This window comes from Nicotiana attenuata, chromosome 2 (assembly GCF_001879085.1).
Source record: "Nicotiana attenuata strain UT chromosome 2, NIATTr2, whole genome shotgun sequence".
Lineage (NCBI taxonomy): Eukaryota > Viridiplantae > Streptophyta > Magnoliopsida > Solanales > Solanaceae > Nicotiana > Nicotiana attenuata.
In genome coordinates this window covers 6,486,499-6,510,717 of record NC_031990.1, presented here as the reverse complement: position 1 = coordinate 6,510,717, position 24,219 = coordinate 6,486,499, and the positions used below count along the sequence as shown (strand labels likewise).

Below are 24,219 nucleotides of genomic sequence, written 5' to 3'. Positions count from 1 at the left end.
TGCGGTCGCAAAGTGTCAAATATATATTTTTTTTTTGTTTAAATTCTATATTTCCGACCGACGCAGTCAGTTTTATTGGGTCACATATTTTTGACTTTTTACTTTGCGGCTGAATCGGTCGTAAATGTGAAGGCTCGAAATTCCTGCGTTGTTTATAAAATTAAAATTAGTTTCCGACTATTGCAGTCACAAATTTAGTCGCATTAGCGATCATTATATATTCAGTCACAAATTTCGGTCATAAATTAATATTTTTCTAGTAGTGAGAGAGTCCTAATAATTTTGTAAACACCTCACACTCACGCATATCAAAGAAATACACTACTTTCTAGTTTATATTCTTGTTCATCAGATTGTTATATTTTTAATTGTTCTTGCATCGATCAGTTCGAGGGTGTTCGACTCGAGGTCTGAATTTGCTCAAACACTGGTTTGCCTTATCTTATTGTTAATTTCCATCATTAATCTTTACATTTATCAATTTGTATTAGGTGAAATCACGTGTCCTTAAAACCATATTATAAATTTAATTATTATCCAATTTTAAGGGTAAACAGACTTATTTATAAATCTATAGTACTTAGGAGTTCCTAAGGTGCTGAACGTTAGCTAGTGGTCTAATTAAAGTGTTTTTAATGTGTTAATTAACCGTATTCTCTGAAATCCGAAAACAAAAACACAGCAAAGAATCACTATATTGAATCCTACACTATACCCAAAAAATGACTTTAAACGTTTACTTGGGTACCTATACATATCTTATGTTGCGATTTCACTATTGTCCATAAAAATTTACATGAATCAAAGAACTCAACACTTATACGTTACCTGGACCAGAAGTACCTTACCCGATTAACACCTGCGGTGACATCAACATAACATAAATACTCTCAGTCATCAGCTTCGTCAAATTGACTAACTTAGCTTAGACAGTTATCCTTTTAGTTTTCTGTTGTTCCCTTTTTTTTTTTTTTTTTGTAGGGGGGGAGGGAGGGAGGGGGGTTTGGGGGGTTTCAATTTAACTACTTCAAATCAGACAGCCTGGTGTCAAAGGTAACCTGGCGCCATATGGTAATGAAAAAACTAATAAAGATTGGTAATTACTAGTATTATCTGTCAGCAAAATATAGAAAAAAATTAGCTTCGCAAATTGAAAGAGGGAATTTTTTGAGGGAGGGGAAGGGAGGTCATTAATGAAAAAATGTTAACTGAAAGAATGAATTAAGATCTCCAAATATATGTGAGATCCAAAAATGAATTATCCAATGTTGTTATCGGCATGGTCACATGATTGAAGTATGATAACTCAATTAATTGAATGCTTTGCTGCATTTCGGCTGGTGAAGAACTTAATTAGCCGTCCACCGATGATAGGCTATAATTGCATATTTTAGTCGCTTATTACACTCGAATTTACTGCACTTTAATTGAGTTTGCGCTTTAATCGCTAGTGTTTTGCACTAATTGTGTGTTTTATGCCTTGTAGGTGTGATTCCGAGCTATATAGATGTTATGGAATGAATTTAAGTGATTTGAAGCTTTGAAGTCTGAGTAAAAGCTCAAGGAATTAAGCCGGGGTCGTGTTCGGGGGTCAAATTTGATAATTAAGTACGAACGAAGACTTGAGGGGGCATATTGCGCACTGTCTAGTAAAATAGACATAACTTTTTGTTCAGAACTCCATTTGGGCTCCACAATATATGGTTGGAAAGCTAATTCAAAGGGCTACAACTTTCATGTTTTACGTTTTTCCAAATTCCAAATGGAACAGGGTAAAAAATACGGTCGAAACCGCGACCGCGGAACTGACCGCGGCAGAAATCAGAGAGCTTATCTGGCCGCGGTCCTACCGCGTTTTGACCGCGGCCGCGCCCCTCCAGGCGTCAAAAAGAAGTCCTATTTCGCCCGGGACAAGTTTATTTCGGCCCTACACTATTCCAACTTGTATAAAGGGGTCATAAACCTATTTTGAAGAAGGTGGGACATATTTTGGACACAAATTAGACCTAAGGAGGCAGGAGAGACACTACTTTAGGGTTAGACAACACCCTTGGAGGAAAAACACATAGGTAGCAAGGCGGAGAATTCTTCTACGAGTTTTTTCCTTCCTCTTCCTATTTTTCATTGTTGGCTATGACTTTTAGTATTGTAGTTTTACATACTATTATGNAACTACGGTTGAACCAAGACTCAGGCTATGCGCCTTCGCCAGTAAGTTCAACTACGGTTGAACCAAGACTCAAGCTATGCGCCTTCGTCATTAAATCAAGGCTATGTGCCTTCGCCAAGAAGTTCAACTACGGTTAAACCAAGACTCAGGCTATGCGCCTTCGTCATTAAATCAAGGCTATGCGCCTTCGCCAAGAAGTTCAACTACGGTTAAACCAAGACTCAGGCTATGCGCCTTCGTCATTAAATCAAGGCTATGCGCCTTCGCCAAGAAGTTCAACTACGGTTAAACCAAGACTCAGGCTATGTGATAAATGATGAAAAGTGCATATTTTTAAGTATATTTGCATATTAATTCTTGTGTGTGTCGCGGGAGATTACATGATTTTCGAAGTGAAATATACTCATTATGTGTTTCTTATGTGTAGGAACGAGTTTGGATGATAAATGATCAAAAGATGATAATTCGACACAAAAAGAAGAAAGTAAAGGAGTGGGAGCTCGTCTACTCTTGTGCGTGGCACGAAGTCGGACGCGAAAAAGGAGAAAAATTAAGGCACAAAACAGCGAAGCGAAGCAAAGGCACGGAGCGCTTCGCGAAATGGAAGAATTTCAAAAGCTGCATCCGCGTCAAAGTCCGCTTCTAGACGCGAAGGCAGACGCGGATCCGCGTCAAAGTCCGCGTCTAGACGCAAAAGCAGATGCGGATTCCAGCTCTCCCATCTGAAGTTGGATTGAAGAATTCCGCCCCTCATCAACCCTAGGTCATATAAATACATCCTAAAACACCACTTTGAACCAGGAGACACTACTTTAGGGTTAGACAACACCCTTGGAGGCAAGAACACATTGGGAGCAAGGCGGAGAATTCTTCTACGAGTTTTTCCTTCCTCTTCCTATTTTTCATTGTTGGTTATGACTTTTAGTATTGTAATTTTACATACTATTATGAATAGCTAATTTGTTATCTAGAGTTTGATAGAACCTTTTGTAGGATAAATTCTTGTTATGTTTGTATATAATTGAGCCATAGCTTTTCTCTATTTGTTCAACTACGTTTATATTGTGGTTGGTTGAAGAGCTCTCAATTAGCTGTGCCTATTTAGTATGCATAACTCGGGAGAGAGTGCATATTTAGGTAATTGTTGAACAACACCACTCCCAGAGTATATGGGGGATCAATAACCGAGGGTTTAAAGGTGGGATTAGGGATAACGAAGCCTTGGGTGCCATCTGAAGTGAGCTGTATTAAAAGCCAGCTAGCGTAGCTCGGGAGAGTGCGTCTAGTAAATTGTCGTAATTACTCGGGAGAGATTACGGTAATAAGAGTGCTCATGATCGGTAGAGAATACTTAGGCGAAATTATAGAAGACATAGCGGGAAGGATTCCGACAATAGGGGAAATCATAACTCTAGACCTCCTTAATCTTTTCTCTAACCCTCAGTATCGTTAGTTGTTAATTTACTATTTTAATTTGTTAGTTAAGTAGTTAAACACAAGAATCTTAATATCTATAAGTTAGGAATTGTTCAAGCTTGTCTTCTTGGTGATAGTGAACAGCTGTAGCTAAACCTTAGTTCTCTGTGGGATTCGACTCCGGACTTGTAAACCGGATTATATTTGCAACGACCGCTTAGTCCTTTTTATAAGGCATAGTTGGGCGTGATCATCCACCATAACAAATATTGAGAAATAGAAATGAATGATTAATTTGGTATCAACCACAAGAAATCAAAAGAGAAGCATAGTTTAAATGCATATTATATTCAATGCAGATCTCATATAATTAATTTATTTTCTTCCGAACGTATATCCTTACCACGTTTACGTTCTTGACCAAAACAAAAGAAAAAAAATCATAGACGTTTTGTATTATGTGATGGCCCAAAAGTTCATCACTTGTTTTTAAATTGAATTTTGCGTTCCGAGGCCTTAAAAACCTCTTTTGGATCACCTAGATTTGCGTGCGCAGTCCGGGCGTGTAGCCGGAAAGCCTAAATGTGAAAATCTGTGAAAAATGGTAAATTTTGACTATGAAATGAATTAATTTGACCTCGGTCAACGTTTTGGGTAAACGGACCCGGACCCGTGATTTGACGGTCCCGGAGGGTCCGTAGGAAAATATGGGACTTGGGCGTATGCCCAGAATCGAATTTCGAGGTCCCAAGCCCGAGAAATAAATTTTTGAAAGAAATTATTTTCTGAAATTATTTATAAGGTTTTGAAATGAAATTTGATTAGAACCTGATGGTATCGGGCCCGTATTTTGGTTCCGGCACCCGGTACAGGTCTTATATATGACTTAAGATGTTTCTGTGAAATTTGGTGAAAAACGGATGTCGTTTGACGTGATTCGGACCTAAATTGGAAAATTTGATGTTTTAAGAAGTTTGAAAGAATTCATGGATTTTGAGGTTTAATCCGATGTTTATGATGTTATTTTGGCGATTTGATCGCACGAATAAGTCTGTAGGATGTTTTTGAGGTTGTGTGTATATTTAGTTTGGAGCCCCGAGGGCTCGGGTGAGTTTTGGATAGGCCACGAGTGCATTTTGAACTTTGAAAAAAAAAATAGCTGGTATTTCTGATCTGCAGGCTTCGCATTTGCGAAGCCAGTCTCGCAAATGCGAGAAGTGGACTGTGCAGGCGTGATCGCAAATGCGACCCATTGGTCCGCAAATGCGAAGGAGGGCTAGTCGCAAATGCGACGTTCTGATCGCAATTGCGAAAGTCCGAGATTTTCAAAGGGTTCGCAAATGCGAAACCTGTTTCGCATTTCCCATAATCGAGACCTGCATTTTTCTATACTTAGCCGATTTTAAGTCATTTTTCACATCTTTGTCAAACACAAACTCCTTTGGGCGATTTTCCTAGAACAAGTCTTCTTCCAAATCGATTGTAAGTTAGTTTTTACTCATTTCCTTCAATCATTAACATCTTTTAACATGATTTCAACCTAAAATCAAAGATTTTCATGGGGAAAATTGGGTGTTTTGGGTAGAACCTAGGTTTTTCAAAAATTGGGGATTTGGACCTCAATTTGACGTCTGATTTCAAAATAAATTATATATTTGAGTTCGTGGGGGAATGGGTAATCGGGTTTTGGTTCGAACCTCGGGTTTTGACCATGTGGGCCCGGGGGCGATTTTGACTTTTTGGGTAAAACTTTGGAAAATCCATTTTCATGCATTCAAATTGATTCATTTAACATTTATTGATGTAATTAAGTAACTTGTGACTAGATACGAGCGAATTGGTGGTGGAATCAAGGGGTAAAGCTATAATTGGATCGTGAATTGTGTTCGTGGCATCGAGGTAAGTGTTTGGTCTAACCTTAGCTTGAGGGATTAGGAGTTGTGTCCTACTTTCTTGTTGAGTACGACGTATAAGCATGGTAACGAGTATCTATACATTGGTGTCGAGCATGACCGTGAGTCTTATATTGTGATTTCCATGATTTCGTTGTATTATTCATGCCTTGGTGAAAATTTCTATTTGTTGTGTAAAGTTGTGAAAAGAATTGTGACCTATGAACATTGAGGAGCGTTGGCTCCAGTTGTATAACGAATTGTGAAAGTATAAGTGATAATTGAACCTCTAGAGCAGTGGCTCGAGTTGTGAAGTGAATTGTGAAGTAAAAGTGAGAAAGAGAAGAGATCATTATGTTGCTCCCTTGCCGGGTTATTGTTGAATTGTGGTTCCCTTGCACTGTGTTCTTAATTAATATTACGGATACTTAGGTTAATGATTCTTTGTGTTAGGTAAGGATTATGGTTATAGCTGAGATAGTTAGATGTTGGAACAAGTTTGGGTATAGCCGAGGTAGTTAGGTGTTGTAACAAGTTTGGTTACAGTTGAGGTAGTTAGATGTTGGAACAGGTTTGGGTATAGCTGAGTAGGAGTTGAGTTAGGATTGGTTATAGCTGATTCTCCCTTGCCGGGATGTTTGTCTTGATATTGTTGTTCCCTTATCGGGGAGTTATTATATTGCTTTTGTTCCCTTGCCGGGATTCCTTGTGATTTTGGGTTGTAAATGGGAGCGGGTGGTACGCCTACCACAAGATTTAATGAAATGGGAGCGGGTGGTACGCCTACCACGAGATATAATGAAATGGGAGCGGGTGATACGCCTACCACAAGATATAATGAAATGGAAGCGGGTGGTACTACCATGAGNNNTGTTTTACGTTTTTCCAAATTCCAAATGGAACAGGGTAAAAAATACGGTCGAAACCGCGACCGCGGAACTGACCGCGGCAGAAATCAGAGAGCTTATCTGGCCGCGGTCCTACCGCGTTTTGACCGCGGCCGCGCCCCTCCAGGCGTCAAAAAGAAGTCCTATTTCGCCCGGGACAAGTTTATTTCGGCCCTACACTATTCCAACTTGTATAAAAGGGTTCCTAAACCTATTTTGAAGGAGAGGGGAAATATTTTGGACACAAATTAGACCTAAGGAGGCAGGAGAGACACTACTTTAGGGTTAGACAACACCCTTGGAGGAAAAACACATAGGTAGCAAGGCGGAGAATTCTTCTACGAGTTTTTTCCTTCCTCTTCCTATTTTTCATTGTTGGCTATGACTTTTAGTATTGTAGTTTTACATACTATTATGAATAGCTAATTTGTTATCTAGAGTTTTGATAGAACCTTTTGTAGGATAAATTCTTGTTATGTTTTTATATAATTGAGCCATAGCTTTTCTCTATTTGTTCAACTACGTTTATATTGTGGTTGGTTGAAGAGCTCTCAATTAGCTGCGCCTATTTAGTATGCATAACTCGGGAGAGAGTGCATATTTAGGTAATTGTTAAACAAAACCACTCCCAAAGTATATGAGGGATCAATAACCGAGGGTTTAAAGGTGGGATTAGGGATAACGAAGCCTTGGGTGCGATCTGAAGTGAGCTGTATTAAAAGCCAGCTAGCGTAGCTCGGGAGAGTGCGTCTAGTAAATTGTCGTAATTACTCGGGAGAGATTACGGTAATAAGAGTGCTCATGATCGGTAGAGAATACTTAGGCGAAATTATAGAAGACATAGCGGGAAGGATTCCGACAATTGGGAAAATCATAACTCTAGACCTCCTTAATCTTTTCTCTAACCCTCAGTATCGTTAGTTGTTAATTTACTATTTTAATTTGTTAGTTAATTAGTTAAACAGAAGAATCTTAATATCTATAAGTTAGGAATTGTTCAAGCTTGTCTTCTTGGTGATAGTGAACAGCTGTAGCTAAACCTTAGTTCTCTGTGGGATTCGACTCCGGACTTGTAAACCGGATTATATTTGCAGCGATCTCTTATTCCTTTTCATAAGGCATAGTTGGGCGTGATCAAATTTTGGCGCCGTTGCCGGGGAACTAACGCTGTAGTTGTAGGTGTACATATTGCTAGGTTTCAAGTTTGAACTTTTATTTTATTATTTGATTTTTTTTATTTTTTTATTATTTTAGTTTTATTTATTTATTTGAGAAACATGACATCATGGAATTATGAGAATTTTGTTGTTGGTAATTCTACTTTTGATCCTCCTTATGCATATTGTGAAGGAAACCACCCAGGGCAAAATTATCAAAATATTCCTGAGAGCGAGTTTTGTGCACCAACTCAATCTTATGTGTGGAATGTGTGTGATATGTGTGGTGGTCAAGATGGTCACTTTCACGGTTGTGCTTATATTTCTTATCTTCACCCAACCCTTACTTTGATGGTTCTTCTTTTTTCGTGGTAGAAGTTAAGTAGGAACAAGAACCTAGGAAGCTGACCTAAGAAGCTCGAAGATATGTTAAAGTGCATTTTGGAACAACAGAGTAAATTACTACTGCGGATAGAAAGGTAGGAGGAAACTATTCACAACTTGAAAGTTCACATGAGTCAACTGGTTGAAGTTTTTAATGCTCAACAAGCCAATATTGTGAATAGTATCCAAGAAGAGCGTGAATTAGATACAAAAATTGATGAGCTAGAGGAGGAGGCTAGAGTAGAACACCAACAATCAATCACACTAGATTTTGAGGATGTCGATGTTGTAGAAGAGATACTAGAGTCAACCAAGGATATTGAGGATACATATTTAGTTGACTCTATTGTCATTAGTGTTGAGAATGTAGATAGTCCCAATGTTCATGTAGTTGAGCGCATTGGTCCTCACTCTAAGCATTTTTCCACATTGTGTTTAGATGATGATATGAAAATAGAGTCGTCCGAGCCATTTGAGGAGTCAAGGAATGATGAACAAAGTGCTTACATTCTGGAATTCTTCTTGCCAGAAAGTCGGGATTACACACCTCATATAAAGGCCAAGAAGTGCAGAATACTACATTATTTTATTGGGCTAGTCAGATTCGTTCCACCACCCCAGGAGCATGATCATAGAGCAGAATCAAAACTTGGGGTCCGATTCATAAGTTCAAAGTGGAGGCAGAAAGTGATTCACGTCGTGCCGCGACGTTAAATCAAGCGCTTGTTGGGAGGCAACCCAGCTTTATTGCTTTCTTTTATTTATTTTTTTTATTTTTTAATTGTATTATTTTTGTAGTGTCAATTTTTTATTTTCTAGGAGCATGGAAAGCAAAGGTATTGGAAGGATGCATCAGCAAACAAATGGTTGGAACTAAGTGTGAGGTACCCACACGAAGGACCAAGCTTGGGAGAAGTCTGAGTNTAGGGCGATTTTTCAAGAGCAACTTTCCTTCCAAATCAATTGTAAGTCGTTTTTAACTAGTTTTCTTCAATCATTAACATCTTTTAACATGATTTCAACTTAAAATCAAAGATTTTCATGGGGGAAATTGGGTGTTTTGGATAGAACCTAGGTTTTTCAAAAATTAGGGATTTGGACCTCGATTTGAGGTCCGATTTCAAAACAAATTATATATTTGGGCTCGTGGGGGAATGGGTAATCGGATTTTGGTTCGAACCTCGGGTTTTGACCATGTGGGCCCGGGGGCGATTTTGACTTTTTGGGTAAAACTTTGGAAAATCCATTTTTTCATGCATTGGGGTTGATTCATTTAGCATTTATTGATGTAATTAAGTAACTTGTGACTAGATACGAGCGAATTGGTGGTGGAATCAAGGGGTAAAGCTATAATTGGATCGTGAATTGTGTTCGTGGCATCGAGGTAAGTGTTTGGTCTAACCTTAGCTTGAGTGATTAGGAGTTACGTCTTATTTGCTATTTGCTTCTTGTTGAGTACGACATATAGGCATGGTGACGAGTATCTATATGTTGGTGTCAAGAATGAAAGTGAGTCTTATATTATGATTTTCATGACTTCGTTGTATTATTCATGCCTTGGTGAAGATTTATATTTGTTGTGAAAAGAATCGTAACCTATGAACATTGAGGAGCGTTGGCTCCAGTTGTATAACGAATTGTGAAAGTATAAGTGATAATTGAACCTCTAGAGCAGTGGCTCGAGTTGTGAAGTGAAATGTGAAGTAAAAGTGAGAAAGAGAAGAAATCATTATGTTGCCCCTTGCCGGGCTATTGTTGAGTTGTGGTTCCCTTGCGTTGTGTTCGTATTTGATATTACGGATGCTTAGGTTGTTGATTCTTCGGGTTAGGTGTTGTAACAAGTTTAGTAATAGCTGGGGTAGTTAGATGTTGTAACAAGTTTGGTTATAGTTGTTTCTCCCTTGCTGGGATATTGTTGTGATATCATTATTTCCTTACCGTGATGTTTGTTGATATTATTGTTCCCTTGTCGGGATTCCTTGTGATTATTGTTGGCTTGTACATGGGAGCGGGTGGTACGCCTACCATAAGATATAATGAAATGGGAGCGGGTGGTACGCCTACCATGAGATATAACGAAATGGGAGCGGGTGGTACGTTTACCACGAGATATAATGAAATGGGAGCGGGTGGTACGCCTACCACGAGATAAATAAAATGGGAGCGGGTGGTACGCCTACCACGAGATACATGAAATGGGATTGGGTGGCACGCCTGCCACGAGATACATGAAATGGGAGCGGGTGGCACGCCTGCCACGAGATACAGGAAGTGGGATCGGGTTGCGCGCCTGCAACAAGATGTGAAAAGAAAGTAAAATTTGCCTTTTGTTTTCCTTATTCTTGCTAGTGGTTGAATTTTGATTCCTTTATAGTTCTCTTGATATTCTGTTTTTTCCTGTTATTCCCCGAAGCATGTTTCCCCCTCCCATCCTTACTTGCTTATACCTGCTTTACTTTCCGCTGTATATTATATAACTGCACAGGTTTATTTGATAGTCTGGTCCTAGCCTCGTCACTATTTCGCCGAGGTTAGGCTAGGCACTTACCAGCACATGGGGTCGGTTGTGCTGATACTACACTCTACACTCTTTTGTGTAGACCCCAGTGGTGTAGACTTCGGACCGCAGTGGGATTTCCGATTCTAGCTCATCAGGCGACCCGAGGTAGTCCTGCAGGCGTCCGCAGGCCTTGGCGTCTTCTTCTATCTACTATTCCTGTTTCTTTCATGCATTTCCAGATACAGTATTGTATTTATTTCTTTCATACCTTAATTTGTAGTATTCTTAGACCGTCTGTGAAACTATGACACCAGTTCTGGGTAGTCGAGACTCAAGAAATTGTATTAGATATTCATGTTCAGATAGCTTATTGTTTTTTCTTCCGTTTACGTTAATTCCGCTGTTTAAATATTATTTCTTCTTAACTGTTAAAGGATATAAAATGGGTAAAAAGGTAAATTGTTCAAATAATTGGCTTGCCTAGCTCACATTAGTGTGCGCCATCACAACTCCCGATGGTGGGAAATCCGGGTCGTGACATATTAGGGTTTCAAGGACTTTGAACTTGAAAATGATCATTTGCAACACGAAATTATAACTGACTGCCACTAACTTCTGCAGTCTTATGGTTTGTCACTCCAATCACTTTTGAGAAAATTATGCGAACACACAATTAACGATGTTCGAATTTGATATTTTTTTTAATTTTTGTTAATAAAGTTATTGAACAATTACAACAAGTTGATCCCTGTTCATGAGGTTTGTGTCTTCTATAAACAAGTGATTTACTCAACTTTATTCTCATGCAAAACTTTGGAGTATATTATTTCAGAAATTACTTGTTTAGTACTCATAATCGATGTCTATCCATTAGCAAAGTTAATATAAATAACGATATCTCGCCTTCATGATTCTATTTTAAGCACTAAAGATAACCTTTCAAACTTTAATTAATTGCAAAGATAAAGGTTGGGCAGTCAAATATAATGAAACTCCTTTTTCCGTTTCAAATAAGAAAAGGACAACTAAGGTCAACTTAACTTTTGTCAGTAACCTCCTAAATGAAATAATGTCCATAATTTTCGGGAAAAAAGATTGTGTACAACTTAGACACGTCGTAACCACATTTTTAATCATTTATTCCATTTTACAACCAAAATTATAATTTTATTTCGTATATTTCTTATGGGTGATAATTTGTTTTATATTTTCGTAACTTGTCCACCTCGTTAAATCCTTACAGAATGATCAATGATGTATTATTTAAGATTAACGATCGCTGTAACCCAAATTAGATCTAAATAATCATATTTTGGTTCAAGCAAAATTTAGACGAATTGGAGTACAATCACTTGCTCGCTAGCTATGTTTACTATAACACAATCAAATTTCACCAAAATTCGCTACTTAACTCTCATAATAATATTGCAAAGGGATAATAGTCAAACTTTTGTTTGTATTATTCAAAATTGAGTAATTTTGCTTTTCGTTAGACTATTGGTCCAATGTTACACTGCTATTAGGAAAAAACATGGGGACATTTGTATCTGTACTCGCTTTTTGGGTCACGTTTTAACTTGTATCCGCTTTGCAAAAAAAATTGCAAGCGTACCCGCTTTTTCGTGTAACTTCAGCATACGGGGCTGAAGTAGCAAAGGCAATAACGCAAAACTTCAGCATTCTAGTAGACGGGCCTGAAGTAGCAAGTGTGCTAAACCAAGTGTGCTGAAGTTTTTGTTTGTAATTGCTGAACTTAAGCATAGTAATTGGAGTTTTGTTCTCTATTTCCTGAAGTTTTTATTTGTAATTGCTGAACTTAAGCATAGTAGTTAAAGGTTTGCTCTCTATTTGCTGAAGTTTTTGTTTGTAATTGCACTAAATAAGCTGAGTTTTTTTGTCCTGGATTCTTTACTTTTGTCATTAAGTTTTTTCAAAAACTTCAGCAGAAGATGCTGAAGTTATTTAGTTCATTTATAAAAACTTCAGCACTAAATAAGCTGAAGTTTTTTGGTCCTGGATTAGCTTTACCAAAAACTTCAGCAGAAGCTGCTGAAGTTATTTAGCTCATTTGTAAAAACTTCAACACTAGTTTTTTTGTCCTGGATTCATAATTTTGTCATAAAGCTTTTTCAAAAACTTCAGCAAAAGATGCTGAAGTTATTTAGTTTATTTGTAAAAACTTCAGCACTATATAAGCTGAAGTTTTTGAAAAAGCTTTCTAACATATAGATAAATAATCAGATTGCCAACAGTATCTAAATCATAAATTTTGGAAACAATAAACGTGAAAAGAACAGAACTATCATTGTTTACTAACTTACGTACGTGGAAATATTCACAAATTATTGTCTACTAACTTACGTAATTATTTATAATATGTTTTTAAATAATTTGATAAATATATTTATTACAATCATCCCATGAACTGAAGTTTCATAGCAGCACCAACAACAACAGAAGAAAGAAGAAGAAGAAAACGAACGAGGAGAAGGAGGAGGAGAAAGGGGGATGAAGTTGTTTAAAAAGTGGGCACAAGTTAAAACTTTTAAAAAAAGGAATTTTTACATTCCTATGCCACATAGGAAACCTTATTACCCTCAATGTTTAAGGTTTGACTTAATTACACTTAGTATACTAAATTACCAATTCTATACCGTAATTAATTAAGGGTATAATTAATTGTACTTTTTTTACTCCTTAATTAAAGGAATCTGTATAGATAAGTATCCCCACTCATCCCACGTTTCTCTCTCCTAACCCCCCAGCCCACTCACGCTTTACCCATAACAAGATGATCGGCGGAGGAAGCATCAGATTCTTTAGAACTAAATACATCTTCGCCGCCGTTGACGGTTTTCGACGAGGAAACTCCTCTGTTCTCTACTTCTCCATTCTCTAAATTGGGCTACTGATTTTCGGATGGTATATGGGTGTGGAAATTTCTCTAAAATTGTTTACCCATGAGGTCATTTGCCCTCGCTGCAGTCATTTTGTCCATATGGCCAGAAACAGTTAAAACTAAGTTGAAATTTTTGTTCTCAAATTAAAGTGTGGGCATTATGACTGTTACGTCTTTCATAATATAATATTGGAAAATTTCTTATTTTTACTTCTGTTTTACTTTTTCTATTTCTAATCTGAGTTTCTTGATTTCGCACACTTTATACACACATTTGATACAGCAAAAATATGAAGTAGTTACAGTTGGATTGATCAGAATTTGAAATAAATAAAAGAGATTTTTACATTCCTATGCCACATATATTTCAAATTCTATGGAAGTCTAATTTTACGGTAATATCTATAAAATTCCTACATTTATCTACAAATAAACTACACATCAGTTTTAGGATGTATAAAACAATATTGTTTTCATAATTATCTACAAAATCACTACATTTATACTACAATTAAACTACAATCTATATTGAAAAAATGTTGACTACAAAATTTTTCTCTTCATCTACAAATTTTCTACAAAAATTCGACAAATATACTACAAATCAGTTTAAGTATGTATAAAGCAGTATTATTTGTAAGGGTATCTACATAATTACTACATTTATACTACAATAAAACTACAATCTATGTTGAAAATCTACAATTTTCTTCAATTTATCTATAACTTTTCTACAATTTCTGCAATATACGTCTTCTTCTTCGAGTTTCAATCTGAAACTCAGTCAAAACCAAGTCTAATCTTCACCAAAACCCCTCAAAATTGAGATATAAACTCCAAACCATATTCTCAATTATTTTCAACAACACCCAATCCAAACAAATAATGATTTTTGAAAACCCAAATTTGAATTCAAAGCTTTCAAGCTTTTTAATGACTGTTAATGGTGGAATTGCTGCTCTCTTTTCCTTTGCTTTGTATTACTGAAATTTGGACATAATTGCGTTTGATGTAGAAGAACTGTAGAAGATTTAGTCGTTTTTGATTTGTGAATTGTAGAAGAATAATCAATTCGTTTTTGAATTGTAGAAGAATAATCAATTCATTTTTTGAATTATAGAAGAATTTTAATGCTACAATGATTTCCTATTTAATGAAATATTTGGAAGAATATTTACTTCCATAATTGTAGTGCGCCTAAATAGGAATATCTGGAAGAATATTTAGTTCCAGATTTGTAGCGCGCCTAATTAGGAAGGAATCTGCTCCTAATAATTGATATATAATGGTATAATATTTGTAGAATAACTGTGAACATGGCGGGTAAATATGAAACTATGCACATTTTTTGTAATAAGGTTTCATATATGGTATAAGAAGGAAAAAGTCTCATAAAAAAATAGGTATAGGTTAAATAAGGTCGACCAAATAGGACGCCCGTGCAATTTTTACAAAAACATCTTGTTTTTACCCTTAAAACATTTTTTGTCGGAATTCCACCTTAATTGTAGATCATAATAAAAAGTTATGGAGTAAATTTTAATATTTTCTTATAATTTTTTGAACATGTACAATTCACTCATTTAAGTGGATATCGGTTAGGCAATGCCAAGTAAAAGACTAACATGTTGGAAAAAAAGATAAGAATATTAACATGCCAAAACTGTAACAAAGTAACAATTTGAATATCGCGATACAATTTTAATAAGAAACTGAAAAGTGTTATAAAATAAAGACTATAAAGTAAAGACAAGTATAGAGAGAAACTGATATATTATTCAACTTCAAACTTATGTACATAATAAACTGAAATCTCCTCTGTTACTGTACTAGATATAGATAATTTTCAACTAGGGATAATGTTTATACATAACGGACTATCGAAGTGATAAGCTTGTACTAGATATAGATAATCTTCAACTAGGGGTAATGTTTATACATAACGGACTATCGAAGTGATAAGCTTCTTCAGGAGGTTTATTTCCAATACAGTATTAAATAAGCTTCTTTTCTTTAAAAAGCTTATTTACAACGGAGCACTAAATGAATATTTATAATATAATATATTTATAACAAAAGGAAAAGATGTAGCTTATTTTCGACAGTAGAGAGTAAACATTACTACCATTTTTCTAATAAAAGAGAAGGTAGAAGAAAAAAAATGAGAAAAGAAAGAAGAAAAGAGTGGTGGGGTCAGGAATACACGTTGGCTTCAGGCAATTCCATGTGCACACATGGCGTTATGCTCTCATATTACTCCTCTTCTCTTCCCTTTCTTCTTCCCCTGCACCAAACCAAAAACATTTTGCCTTTATTAATTCCTCCCTCTAAAACTAGTTCGTAAACAATTAATACCAAATCACCCCAACTGAACAATCATATTACCCAAAGAAACAATCAAATATTCATCTTTTTGAACACAGAGAGAAAAAGGGGAAGCAGAAAACGAAATGGAGAAGAGCAGTGATGGTTTTGTGAGAGCTGATCAGATTGATTTGAAGAGTTTGGATGAGCAACTGGAGAAGCACCTCAACAGAGCATGGACTATGGAAAAGAAGAAACCATTCGATGATTCTTGCATTAATTACACCACCGCCACTGCGGCTGCCCTCTCTTTATCTTCCTCCGTCAAGCCCAAGCAAAGATACGACTGGGAAATTGACCCTTCCAAACTCATCATCAAAAGTGTCATTGCTCGTGGCACCTTTGGTACCGTCCACCGTGGCATTTACGACGGCCAAGATGTTGCCGGTCAGTCACCTATCTGTTTTTATCCATACTTAAAAAAAAAAAAAAGCATTTTGTTCAATGGTTTCTGGGTGATACAGTTACTCAATTACTTTTGATTTTCGTTTTTTTTTCCCTCTAAAAAAATAAAATTTATTATTATCATTATTATTGTTAATTATCCATTTTAACTTTTTTGGAGGGGAGTTAGTTAGGGAACCACGGGAGGAGGTGTGTCGCAGCATTTCTGGGACTGTCGGTCCATTTTCCTTTTATACTGTTAAGAAGTTATTTTCTTTTCTCTTTATCCTGTCCTTTTATTTTGTTTTAGTGCATGGATCACACTATCTTGAAGAGGTGCTAGGAACTTAAACAGAATTGATGGTAAAAAATGGTTCATGCGTTTACAATTTTGGAAAGTCATTAATTCTATAATAACTAGTGGAAAATTTATTTGTTGTGTTTAGTATTATTTTTGTGGGCCTATTCATGGTTCAATTTTAATGTTCTATAGGCTGCTGGATATAACTACTGCTCCCTCCGTTTAGAAAAGATTGTCCTACTTTTTGGTACAAACTTTAATAAAGAAGGGAAGACTTGGATAAATGTGGTCTTAAACATGTCATATCATTTGTGTGGCTATAAATGCTTCCTACTAAGGAAATTTTGAAAGGGGCCAATCTTTTTAAAACGGACTAATAAGGAAATAGTGTCGATCTATGGTTGCTGCTTTTATTAATTTTCTTCATGTGGTTGGAGTGTGTTTGGGAGTAAAAGAATGAATACTGTATAGTGTTTTGATGGTTTGTCATTTGAGTGTATTCTTATGGAATCCGTGAATAACAGCACGGGTTTGAATTGAATTATGCAAGTTGCAGATGATTGCATTAACTTGGCTGGTCTTGCATTATTGCTGTATTTCTGAACTTTCATGTGATCCTATCTGTAATTCAAGTAATAAAGTAATCCAAAACACTAATGCTTGCCATCCTGATCCTACAACTCTGGATCTCATTTTCTTGCTCTCTCATTAATTTTGGTTTTCTGTTTTTGTTTTTATATCCTTGCTTTAAATAGCATTTTGGTGTTAAATGTGGTTGTCATTGTCGCTCCTACAGGGCCTTAACCAATTTGCTTGTCCAAAAATTGTCCATTTTTCCTGTTGAAACTTTTTAACAAATTTTGGAATGATTTAATGACTACCATAAACTAGTGGTCTTACTAACATGTTTCTGTTAACATTCTACAGTGAAACTACTGGACTGGGGGGAAGAGGGCCACAGAACAGATGCTGAAATATCATCACTAAGGGCAGCTTTTACTCAGGAAGTTTCAGTGTGGCATAAGCTTGACCATCCAAATGTTACTAAGGTGACATTCAACCTATAAACTTTTTATGAGGAAATGATTTAGAACCTCTTGGATACTACTGCTTCTGCATGAAACTTCATTGTCCTTAATGGTCGTTCCTATCACAGGGGCTAAAACTTTGATGGTCCATTTGCTAATAATTTCCAGTCTATGCTACCTTTTACTCAATTCATACTTTTTGCACTGCTTTGGGAACAAAGTGTGGACATAGTGCTAGTAGAGCACTTCTTCAACGGCAATGCCATTGTAATATGCATGACGAGCCTCTATCTTTCCATTTCATGGCCAAGAAACTTCGTTTAGCTAGTTTGGTGGTGATTAGCTATTGTAAATCACAGCTTGCTCAAGATATGTACATATCTAAAAAGAAATTAATTACATTTAAAGTAAGATACTTTTGTTTAGATGTTAATGAATGAGAAAAAAACTAAAACATGAGCGATGGTGGTTCTACAGTAGGAAAGAGATTATGGTGGAGAGATCAATTTAGTCCTGTGAGTACGAATTTTTGCTATATTAGCAGGTTCTGATTAGTAGTACCGAAACTATGTGAGTCGTGCTCGTGTTACCTCCTAAATGTGAATTTGAAGACAAGTTACGTATCAAAGGTGTGCTTATCTTTGTGTCACAAATATGAATGTTTCGCTATTCTGTCAAAGTGCTGAAGCTTTGCATAAGGTTTTCTTTTTAATTCAGTTTTGTAATATTTGCATAAGGGTGTTATTTAAATGCATCTAGTAGATCTTTTTTTAAAGTTTTCGTTTGGAGCACGAATTCAAGTGATGTTCCTTATAGGTATTAGTAGCTACTTATAATGGGTAAAGCAATCAACAGAGCAATATCTACAAAAAGAGAAGAACGAAGGAAACAATAGATTAACTTTTATAAGCCATGTGAATAGCCACATTATTTTTGAGTTTATAATGGTAGGTTCAGATGATTTTTCTATAATGAAGATGAGAAAAAGGCTGATCTTGGGAAATTTGGCAAGCTCTTGATAGGTTGATGGTGGGGATCAGAACGTCATGTTGACAAGGACGTTAACAGTATAATGCATAGACACCATTACCTAACTTTCAAAGTGGGAAAAGGGAAAAAGAATATTCTGTATTTAGGTCAACTTGAATAGATGAACCTTAAACTCCAATCATCAGGATACAAGGCTGTAAGTTGCAACAATGTCTTTTTGAATTTTGTTTCAATCTTTAGAAGTTGTAGTTTGATAGTCAAGTTCTGATATCTGATATTTGATGTACTTGAGCTACCGTGTTAGCATGGAGAATATAAAAGCGTCTTGATTTTGGAAACATCATTGTGAGGACAAAAGATATCTTATGTGTTATTTCTGGTTTAAACAAATGAGATACAAAATTAATTAATTGATGTATCAGAAACCTTTATGGTGAAGGTGAAAGCATGATGCTTGAAGGATAGTTAAGGGTGTTGTGAACGTTGCCTGTACGTTTTCGTTGGCTGTAGAAAATAACTGCAATATCTAATATGTGTTAATTTTACAGGCTGCTGTTTATAATGATTTACTATGTCTCTGCTGGTTGGAGGCCTAATCTCTAGTGCTGTATTTCATGCACAACATAAAGGCCGTTGGATTGTGGAAACTGCATATGTCTAAAATCTTATCTCATGTCTCAGCATACAAACTGATTGTTGCTTAGATTTACCCATATTTTTGTAATAAACTGTTTTTTTCACATCATATAACTAATATCTCTCTCCAATCTCACAGTTCATCGGAGCAACCATGGGCTCTTCTGGGCTAAATGTACAAACAGAAAATGGTCATATTGGCATGCCTAGTAACATATGCTGCGTCATAGTGGAGTACCTTCCGGGCGGTGCATTAAAATCTTACCTTATCAAGAACAGAAGAAGGAAGCTAGCATTCAAAGTAGTTGTGCAGATTGCACTTGATATGGCCAGAGGGTAAATCGGAGCTCTGACTTTTTCTCATGTATTTGAAACCCCTCTGAATTATATATACGATTTATCATTTACCTGAACTGAGGTCAATCATTTGAACTTTTTTAGGTTAAGTTACCTTCACTCTGAGAAGATTGTGCATAGAGATGTCAAGACAGAGAATATGCTATTGGATAAGACACGTACAGTAAAAATTGCAGATTTTGGGGTTGCTCGCGTTGAGGCCTCTAATCCAAATGACATGACTGGGGAGACTGGAACCCTTGGATATATGGCTCCTGAGGTAATTCAGAAGTGGAGTAGGATTCACCTCTCCATGAATGTCTTTCATTCATGTCAGTAATCTGTCTGCTCATTCTGTTCTTTTGTTGGATTAAGCAGATTCAGCATATATAAAGCTTTTTCTTGGTATTCTTGCTTGCATAGTGTTCCCTTATTTTTCGCCAAGATTCATTCGTCAACTTGTGTACAATGCATAAGTGTGCAAGAGACACATGCTATGAGCCTTGATCTGTATAACTTACTACAGAACACAATGTTCGTTGTTGATTTTTCGAAATATGCTATATCTTTTCCTATTGCAATCCCCATCTTTTTCTAACCCGGAGGAAGAGTCACGTGAATGTAGGGATTTTAACCCCCAAAATCAAGTGAATTAGTGAAAGTGTTGGATAAACTTTTTAAAATGCAGGGAAAGAAAATGTGCAAGAATGAAAATGTTGCAAATGAAAGAGTTGTTGTACTTTACATCCGCTGTTGCTAAATTGTTGAATGCTGAAACTACAGGTTCTCAATGGCAATCCATACAATAGAAAATGCGATGTTTACAGTTTTGGCATATGTGTGTGGGAAATCTATTGCTGTGACATGCCATATTCTAATCTCAGCTTCTCAGAAGTAACTTCAGCTGTGGTTTGCCAGGTAAAACCTCCAGCTTTTTAGCACTTCCTGGATATAAGTAATGATATATGAAGAAGACAGATAGAGAAGAATGTATAGTTATTGGTCACTTCTTGATCTTCTGCCTATGCTCCCTTGATTAACTGTGGATTCTGTTGTGCCACACAGAATCTAAGGCCAGAAATACCAAGGTGTTGCCCAAGTTCCCTTGCTAATGTAATGAAGAGATGTTGGGACGCTAACCCTGACAAGCGGCCTGAGATGGACGAGGTAGTATCCATGATAGAGGCTATTGATACATCAAAAGGCGGAGGAATGATTCCCGCTGATCAACAACAGGGTTGTTTGTGTTTCCGAAAGTATCGTGGGCCTTGAAGCTTGTAGCTCAAGAAGACATGCAGAAGTAGGTAAATTCTATCTCAATTTCCAAATATTTGACGAAGTGAACTTGCAGAGCCAGAATATTTTCGCGGTTCTATTGGGAAGCTGTGTACATGCATTCTCTTGGTTGATGTAAAGCTTATACATTCATGTCTTCTTTTCCATTTGTTTTCTTCCCTTTTTTCTTTTTCCTTATAATATATCCATTGTTTCTTTTCTTTTTTTATTTCTGGGAAATTTTCAAATATGTCATCAATTTGGCTTCTGTAGGTTGGGTGATGGAATTGACACTGCTTTCTTCTATGTCAATACATTTATTTATATAACAGTAGTAGTCATAAACATTGAGGCTAAAATGAAATGTGCGAAGCATGCTAATAAAAATATCTGTATTTACTCCTATTGTCTTTTGAACAAATGAATCTTAACTGGTAGTCTGGAAATAGTTGGAATTTGACAACTGATTTCTGCCTTGTTATCTTTTTCTTCTTCTTCTTCTTCTTTTTTTTTTTCTTTTTTTTTTCTGTTTTCTTTTTTCAGTTGGGAGTCAATAACATGGTAGCTGTCACAGGGGCGTTTTCTGTCCGCCGAAAACCTGCCCGCTATGCGGCAGTCAAGTCCCAACTTGGCTCAGCCTTCACCCCAATTTCTTTCGCTTTCGAGGTTTAGCACTTAGAATAATTTCAAGGCATCATAAAATAAGTAAAGGCACAAGCAGAATTACGGGAACCCCTTCCAAACCTTTTATAATAAATGAATTACAAAGGAAAATCTTGAGTTTGGCAAGGTGCTGCCACCCTTGACAGACACCAACTCACAAAATTATCGACTCTTGCACCATCTGCCTTATAAAAGTCTCTGCCTAAGACATTTCGTGCTGCTCACTGATTTTGGCAAGGCAATGGCACATAATTTGCCATGCTCAAGCCTTGACATAGACAACCCTATGCCTACATCTTGCCTATTTTCCCTCCCTAGGTACTTAGACGTTTTTGGGGCTGCTAATACACATATTTAGTGTAGTCAACCCATTTTCAGTTTTCCTATTTCAGTTGACACCCCCAACTGATAGGCCATGATCACCCATGATAAAAAACGTGCATGTCATGATCTAACATGCCTAAAAACGTGCATACACTTAGCCCCATTATCAGCCACTCTTTGGACAAGGCAGTTGTAACCGCCCAACTGCACAGCATGTGCACAACACACTTGATAACCGCTCCATGTGCGCTGCATGTGCGTGTTTCTGGCCAGCTGCTGCACGCCCAAGGCTGGCATTGCGCCCAGCCTTGCCCTTTGACACTGCTCTGCAACCAATGCCATAGCCATAGCTTGTCGCCCATGACTTAGTCGCACGCACGCTCGCTGCCACAACCGCTTGTTCATGTCAAGTCGCCCCTACTTGATCAAGTCTGCCTTTGCCAATGCCAAGCTGATATTAGCATCAAATCACCAAGCCATGATGCCAGTTCCCTTGCTAAGTCGTTTGCCCACAAATTCCTTAGGTGCCAGCCACTCACCTAAGCCAAGGAAACACCGTGTTGCCAATGCCACTGCCTTGGCACTAAGCCGCCTCGTCTTAGCGCCTAGGTCTTTCACGCATTGCTTTGTCAAGCTTCCAATCAGTCCGCCTTGTTCCTTCAAGACCTTGACCTTTGCTTGCACACAGCCCACTCGTGCTTTAGTATAGTCCGTCATACCTTAGCCTTCCAATAGTAGTGTAGTCCGCCACACTTAGCCTTGCAACAGTTTGTTGCCGTTGACAACGCCCGCATTGTCTTGCATATTGATTTCCCCCGCACATAGGCCAATGGCAAGGCTATCATGCCAAATCCTTGCCACTGCCGCGCCATTTACCGATCAGCTTTGTCAAGGGTCTAACAAACCACCCCAACCAGTTGAATTCGGTGCCCTCGTCGAATAATTCTCAACACATATATGCTCGCCATTTGCAAAGACATCACAAATTTAGCACCCTTTTGAGAATTACGTTGTCCTTGCCATCAAGTGCAGCGTTTTTCTCATTTGCCCTTCCTGCCCGTCATTTCCACAGCAAATCTAGCATGCAACTGACTTGATTTGAAAGAACCCACCACTGATTTTGGCTCCCCTCAACTTGAAATCTTGCATCACTGCCTTCCTTGCCTATTCTGAATTTTCTAAACACGGACAGTCCCTTCCACGAACAAGCACACTGACCCCTTGTCTTGCCGTCTTGTCCATGGCCGTCTCGCCCTCGTCATGAACTTGCTCCCGCTCTGTACCAGTTGTCACAGGGGCGTTTTCTGTTCGCCGAGAACCTGCCCGCTGTGCGGCAGTCAAGTTCCAACTTGGCTCAGCCTTCACCTCAATTTCTTTCGCTTTCGAGGTTTAACACTTAGAATAATTTCAAGGTATCATAAAATAAGTAAAGGCACAAGTAGAATTACGGGGACCCTTCCCAACATTTTATAATAGATAAATTACAAAGGAAAATCTCGAGTTTGGCAAGGTGCTGCCATCCTTAACAGACACCAACTCACAAAATTGCAGACTCTTGCACCATCTGCCTTATAAAAGCCCTTGCCTAAGACATTTCGTGCTGCTCAGTGATTTTGGCAAGGATGGCACAAAATTTGCCATGCTCAAGCCATGACATAGACAACCCTATGCCTACATCTTGCCTATTTTTCCTCCCTAGGTACTTAAACGTTTTTGGGCTGCTAACACACATATTTATAGTGTAGACAACCCATTTCAGTTTTCCTATTTCAGTTGACACCCCCAATTGATAGGCCATGATCACCCATGATAAAAAAAAACGTGCATGTCATGATCTAACATGCCTAAAAACGTGCATACACTTAGCCCCATTATCAGCCACTCTTTGGACAAGGCAGTTGTAATCGCCCAACTGCACAGCATGCGCACAACTCCATGTGCGCTGCATGTGCGTGTTTCTGGCCAGCTGCTGCACGCCCAAGGCTGGCATTGCGCTTAGCCTTGCCCTTTGACACTGCTAATCCGCCTCGTCTTAGCGCCTAGGTCTTTCCCGCATTGCTTTGTCAAGCTTCCATCCAGCTCGCCTTGTTCATTCAAGACCTTGGCCTTTGCTTGCACACAGCCCACTCGTGCTTTAGTGTAGTCCGTCACACCAGTAGTGTAGTCCGTCACGCTTAGCCTTGCAACAGTTTGTTGCCATTGACAACGCTCGCATCTTCTTACATGTTGATTTCCCCCGCACATAGGCCAATGGCAAGGCCATCATGCCGAATCCTTGCCACTGCCGGGCCATTTGCCGATCAACTTTGTCAAGGGTCTAACAGTAGCCTAGTTGTACTTTCCAGGATTTTTTTGCTATATATGGGGAATGGGAAAGGGAAATAGAGAAGGGGGTAACGACGTGAGGAATCGAACCCCCAACAACTGGTGAAAGTTCAAGTATCTAACCAATTGGGCTGCCATGATTCCTCCTTGTAATAAATCTCAAAACTACTAATTAATGCAGATCAACAGTATACGTCCCCTTCAGGGACATCAGATAAAAAGATTTTCGATGCACAAGAATTACACGGAAAGATAACTATTGTTTCATCAGTTATTAAAAAGAAAAGA

The 24,219-nt window shown here is 37.7% G+C and overlaps 1 protein-coding gene across 1 annotated transcript; it reads left to right on the top strand.

Annotated features, from left to right (window-relative positions):
• LOC109243746 (serine/threonine-protein kinase STY8-like) lies at positions 15,557-21,024 on the top strand. Its single transcript, XM_019410731.1, has 6 exons — positions 15,557-16,056; positions 17,282-17,403; positions 19,148-19,344; positions 19,450-19,624; positions 20,128-20,262; positions 20,410-21,024. Exons 1-6 carry the CDS (start codon positions 15,756-15,758, stop codon positions 20,614-20,616), a joined length of 1,137 nt encoding a protein of 378 aa, XP_019266276.1. The 5' UTR covers positions 15,557-15,755; the 3' UTR covers positions 20,617-21,024.

What these genes read in the sequence shown, in the direction of transcription:
- LOC109243746 (XM_019410731.1), top strand. Translation starts at nt 15,756, where the DNA reads ATGGAGAAGAGCAGTGATGGTTTTGTGAGAGCTGATCAGATTGATTTG. An exon ending in ACCATCCAAATGTTACTAAG is followed by an intron (nt 17,404 to 19,147) that starts GTGACATTCAAC and finishes CCAATCTCACAG; the next exon opens with TTCATCGGAGCAACCATGGG. An exon ending in GCACTTGATATGGCCAGAGG is followed by an intron (nt 19,345 to 19,449) that starts GTAAATCGGAGC and finishes GAACTTTTTTAG; the next exon opens with GTTAAGTTACCTTCACTCTG.